This window comes from Octopus bimaculoides, chromosome 16 (assembly GCF_001194135.2).
Source record: "Octopus bimaculoides isolate UCB-OBI-ISO-001 chromosome 16, ASM119413v2, whole genome shotgun sequence".
Lineage (NCBI taxonomy): Eukaryota > Metazoa > Mollusca > Cephalopoda > Octopoda > Octopodidae > Octopus > Octopus bimaculoides.
In genome coordinates this window covers 27,992,463-27,998,809 of record NC_068996.1, presented here as the reverse complement: position 1 = coordinate 27,998,809, position 6,347 = coordinate 27,992,463, and the positions used below count along the sequence as shown (strand labels likewise).

Genomic DNA, 6,347 nt, shown 5'->3' with positions numbered 1-6,347 from the left:
TTTAATAAAAATTTCTCCACGTAATGATTTTGCTTTCATTTGGTGATAGACAGCTATTATGCACAAAATGCCAGCTTCTAAATCCTGTTTTCTGATTAGGTAAAATAGATTAAACTTTAAACTTCAGTAACATTTTTCTGCAATTTTTCTGGAACAAATAAATAACAAAATCGGATTTAACATGGAAAATTATTTCAATATACCAAACTTGAAAATTTTGACGTAATTTTAAAAGTTCACAATATATGACAGCAACAGAGAATACCCTACAAAAATAGAGAGACAGACAGCTATAGGACGCCCACACACACACACACAAACGTAAACACAGGTAATCTCGAGTTTTAAACGGTGTATAGTAGACATACATATGTGTATATGTATGTACATATGTATGTACATACGTATACATATGTATGTATTTGTGTGTATGTGCCTGTGTGCGAGTTTCTTTGCGATGGACAGGAGAAAAGACATTCGCATAAACCTTGAGTTTAACTATAGTCCGTCCATAGCACTTACTCAGCATTACCTGACACCTTTGGATTTTCTTGACACCATTACCTCTCATAACCTATATATATATATAATGTGTGTGTGTGTGTGTGTGTGTGTGTGTGTGTGTGTGTGTAAGGGGGGAAGAGAGATTATAATAAATACATGTATTATAGTTATTAAAATAAATACATGTATATGTTTTTTCACGTCTAACATAATTTTGTTCCTGGGAAGCACAACATAAATATATACACACAGCATCATACAGAAAGGAAATTGTTCGAAATATACTAGTTTATGTACACTCGTAGTTGACGTAAAACAAACATACATTCACGTTCAATCACTGGAAAAGTTCATTCGAACTAGTGGGATTTTGCTTGGTAAGATCGAAATTAACATCTGCCGTGCAAAATAATCATTCTACGACATAACCAGCTGCCGTCTCTGGCCATTAGCCAAAAGTTGTTCAGTTACAAATTATGACGAATGTAATTGTTCTTTATTTCCTGGTTAAGAATATCATTAATAATATTTCATGCATCATTCATACGCCATGTAATTTTCCTTTTATTATAGCTTACTATTCAAAAGAATGGTTCATAGTTCACTAGCCTTTATTTTTCTTTCTTTGTTTCTTTTTTTTGTGGATGTGGACAACAAATAATTTCTGGACATTAATGTCTTCGAGTGCTAGACTAGATAGTGCCAGTTTCTAGGTTCCCATGGCGTATAAGTAACCGAGACCACAACATTCCCCTTGAGCAATACGCCAGTCCGTTGTAGAGTTACTCACTTAGAGTTGAACTGGAGCAACATGGAATTAAATATTTTTGCACTACTTGGTCCAGGAATCGAAACACTCTAACCATTAGGCCACGCACCTTTACCAGCAAATAGTGTGTAGAAATTATTATTTATTGCTCAATATAGAGTAAAATTTTGAATCTTGTTAATTGAGTGACCTGTACTTATCTCTATAAATCTTCAACGTCAAACACCGCGTAAACTGAAAATTAAAAATTGAAATTCTATATCATTGTTTCTTCCTTTTATCTCTCCCTTTCATCTGTATACGCCCGTTTTGCTATCTGTATACCTTGCTGATACAACTTAAGGTTAATATGTATAGTATTAGTGAATGTAAATCAAAGTTAAGTTTTTCAAAGGTGTGTATAAAATCATAAGTGCGCTGGAAAAATAAAATAATAATTTCAATAATGTGTGCATAAACAAGATCCATTGATATTCGATAACGATGTTGAACCAAAAACTCGAAAAGTTCCTTGATCTCAGAAAATGACTATTAGTTACTGACTGGATGAAATCGATGTCAGAAAGAAATGTTATCATGGGTTGTGCCGCTGAAGAAAGTTGTACTGTTACGTTTCACACTCTTATGTTATTCTTTGAGTGTTATTCTGCTTTATATGTGTGTATGTATTTTTATTTATTTATCTATTTATGTTTGTTTTTGTTTTTTGCAGCTGCCACTGTTAAACCGCTGATCAACGCAACCAAGAGTTGTTTTGAGGACGTCACGCTCGCAAGAGTTGCTTCTCCTTACTTGTTTCCCTGTACCATAATGTATAGCCTGATAGCGTCGGGTATTATCCATCGAATGTACCTTTACGTTGGTGTAAAAGTCAAGCAAAAGTGGCCAAGCCATATGTCTCTGACAAGTTCTCAGCCACAGAGCACTGCTTCCATGGATTGTGAGAAAGCTAACCGCGGCCTTTTCCTCGGTCTCTTGATCGGTGTCATAACACTGATAGCAATTGCAACATTCTTCGTCTTTGAAGTTCGTATCTCAGATTCTGTAACGGCCATTAAAGTGTTTTTCATTACTGAAATTGCTCTGCTGCTGATTACATCTGTTGGAGTTGTGCTCGGCTACCTTCGTTTGTCGGCACTCAAGTTCAGAGGAAGCCATATGATCTCTCTCGATTCTATCTTGCTTATCATTGCATTGTCCGGCGCTTACGTCTACTTGTTCTTAGTCCTCATATCTTCTGCTACCGGACTGGAGGAGTTCGGCGTCGTGGCTATCCTATCACTCATCTGTATCAGCATGGAACTTGTGCAGCTTAGCTTGCAGGCTGTCTTCCTGTTGGACGGTCTCTGTCGCAGTATCAAGTACGAAGAACAGCAAACGCGAAAACCTGGACGGGCCGTTGTAACCTTCCTGTTGGTCTGCAACTTGGCACTTTGGGCAGTCAGCAGCTTTGAGGTGAAGAAAACCATGGTGATTCCTCTACACGAAAATTTCTATGGTCTGCTGGCTTGGAATATAATTATTCACCTGTGTCTTCCACTTCTCATTTTCATACGCTTCCACTCAGTGATATGTCTGTCAGAGATCTGGTACGACGCTTACCAAAAGGACAAAGACAGCTAAATAGTCACCAGGTTGGGGTGAGTGAAGCGGTGGCGTTGAGGTGATGTGGTAAACAGCAGAAGAAGGCGAGGAACTCTATGCAGTAACATGAACATAATGTTTTATTTATGTGTGCGCATATGTGTGTGCAAAACAGAAATATATATATTCACACACGTATATTTATATAAGTGTGAGCATTGAATAAGGGCAATGTATGTATATATTTATACATACATACATAACTGCACATACACATACAGAAGCAATACATAAGCGTATACCTACATACACCAAAAATCTATTTATACAGGAAGGAAATACACCACAATCCAGAGAACAAAAGAACTCAATGTAAGGAAAAAGAGTAATATAATAAAATTTATTTCATGCTGGAACTTCCAAATTGTGACTCTGCATTTCACGTTTTACTGATTCTCAATTAGTACGAGAATTTAATTAAACTACATTATATCTACAAACAAAATTTTAAAAAAGCGAAGACGTTATATATGCAATGCCTGTTAACAATACAAACTCTTTTGATTTGTTTGGTGTGTGTGTGTGTATGTGTGTTACATGTGCGCATACACACACACACACACACACACGCACCTACACACACACACACACACACACACACACACACATTAGAAGTCCTGTCTGACATTCATCTGCCGGGCATTTTATTTTAAAATAAGCGAACAAAAATACTTATTTGTGACCCTAAGAAACAAAAAGTGCATGTAACAAGAATTGGGTAATTTACTTTGCATATTGCTGAAAAATTAACAAAACGTGACACTTAACGATGCAATTTTTGAGGTTCTTGCTTAAATTATAAATATCTAAAACAAAATAGTAACAACAATAGATGGGAAGAGTATAAAGTTGTGGAAGAAGGCACACCAGGAAATATGATCCAACATCACTTTGTTTGAAAAGTTTAGAAAGTAGTAGTAGTAGTAGTAGTAGTAGTAGTAGTAGTAGCAGCAGCAGCAGCAGCAGCAGTAGTAGTAGCGGCAGCAGCAGCAGTGGTGGTGGTGGTAGCTGTCACAACAGATTTGGTGATAACAAAAAGGCAGTATAACTATGTCATAAATCCTTATATATATATATATATATACGTATTTTGTATGTGTGTGTGTATATATATATCAGAATATAAGATGGCAACAATAACAACATCAGCAACTACAACAGCATTATTATTATTATAAAGGCAGCCAGCTGGCAGAATAATCAACACATTGGGCAAAATTCTTAGCAGCATTTCATCCATCTTTACATTCTGAGTTCAAATTCTGCCAAGGTCAACTTTGCCTTTCATCCTTTCAGGGTCGATAAAATAAGTACCAACTGAGCACTGGGGTCGATGTAATCAACCTACTCCTTTCCTGAAAATGCTGGCCTTGTGCCAAAATGTGAAACCAATATCATTCTTATTATAACTATTGTTATTGCTTTTGTTATTCTCCAACACATAGATCTTCTACAGTTGGGTTGTGTGTAATTAAGCCTTAGCTCCTGCTCACAACTCAGAAGCATGAATAATAATAACAACAACAACAACAACAACAATAATAATAATAATAATAATAATAATAATAATATGAATATTGTTCATAGTGATGACACTGATAGATAGCTTCTCATTTATAGAGAATTGACTAAACTGTTCCCAATACATAAGAAAGAGTACAAGAAAGTAGCACAATACATCATAGCAGTACAGTTACAATAGAGTACACTACACCAGTATAACAATGACAATATTACAGAGTACAGATGAATAAGGCTCAGTGGTGTATAATTAGTTTTAATGTGAATCACAATTTGAATGTTTCTAGATTCACTCAAAGGTGGAGAATTGGTAGATTCATTAGAGCACAAGATAGAATGCACACTGTATTTTCTCCAACTCTGAGTTGAAATTCAACATTGCCTCTGTTATAGATTTAAAAAAGTGCCAGTCCTGAGCAATGGACTGGCAGAAATGTTAGTTCAGACAAATGCACTGTGGTATCTGTTCTGGCTTTTTGTTTCCTAATAGCAATCCCCTTAGTGTCAACTATATCAGCCCAAATTGGCAGCCTTTTCCTTGAATAAATATTGATTGTGTTGAGAAGATTTTTGTGCAAGGACGTCAACATTCACTGACAGAGGCCTTACAGATTCAACCAGAATGTTCACCGTTTAGATAAATGAGACGTATCTAATGTAGCCCCATACAGAAATATTTCTAACAAAAAGTTTGATTCAACAAATTTGTTAAAAAAGTCAAAGTTAAACAGAAGAGTAATGGAGGTAAAAAGTCTTCTTGAAGAAAGACCCCTATATAAAGGTTTATGACTAGGTTATTTTGCAGAATTATTGCTTTGTGCCAGTACATCATCAACAATATCCAAGAATTTTGTTTTGTTACTGAAGGCTATTTTGGTAATTAACCAATGCCATGATTAGACATTAGTTTCTTCCTACTCTCTTCATCAATAATAAATTTTTTCCTCATTAAAATCCTTTTCAACACCCTCTCTGATAATCTGATAAGATGATGTCCAGATGAACAACCAATATGTTGCAAAGTAAAAATGCCAAGTCTTTATATATTGTTGGTAAACAGGTTATTGGTCTCTAGGTTTCAAAATCTTAGTTATTAATAATTTTTTTTTTTATTTCATGTATAGGGATCAGGTTTTGATATTATTTGTCTCTAGTGATAAGATCAGGTGTTGATTCTAGTGTTTATAATTAAGTTATTCTATAATGCTGTTACAGCATCATATATACTGTCTAAATATTTTAGCCAGAAATTAGAGGTTATCGATTCCAGGAACTTCCCAATTTTTAAAGGCTTTGATTTTGTCTGAAAATTCCCTGCTAATCACATTAAGATTAAGACCATACTTTAGTATAGTTGTGATTTTCATATCTTTTCTATGTCTTTCACTCTCCATTGTATGTCTTTATAATATATATTTCGGTCTTACTAAATCAATTACACATTTTCCCTTCACAATATGTACTCTTGTAAAGTAAAGTAAAACCAAAGCCCCTCCCCGCCACCAAATCATGAGGATGCTGGACAAAATATTTTGTGGCATTTCACCAGTCTTTACATTCTGAGTCCAAATACCACCAAAGTCAACTTCACATTTAATTCTTTTGGGGGTCAATAAAATAAGTGCTAGTCAAACACAGGAGTCAATGTAATTGACTATCCTCCTCTCCAAAAACTTGTGCTTATAACAGAGAGGATTATTATTATTATTATTATTATTATTATTATTATTGTTGCTATCATCATCATTATTATTATTATTATTATTATTATTGTTGCTATCATCATCATTATTATTATTATTATTATTATTATTATTATTATTATTATTATTATTATTATATAAAGGTGTCAAGCTGGGAGAATAGTTAGTGTGCTAGGCAAAATGCTTAACAACATTTCATCCATCTT

At 34.6% G+C, this 6,347-nt stretch overlaps 1 protein-coding gene across 1 annotated transcript in view; it reads left to right on the top strand.

Moving 5' to 3' along the window:
• The window catches only part of LOC106879488 (proton channel OtopLc), a 299,778-nt gene extending 293,437 nt beyond the window's left edge, over positions 1–6,341 (top strand). The window contains exon 8 of the mRNA XM_052973478.1: positions 1,986–6,341. Coding sequence (XP_052829438.1) covers positions 1,986–2,896 — 911 coding nt within the window. The 3' untranslated portion in view covers positions 2,897–6,341. The remainder of the gene's footprint in view (positions 1–1,985) is intronic.
• Positions 6,342–6,347: the final 6 nt, after the last annotated feature.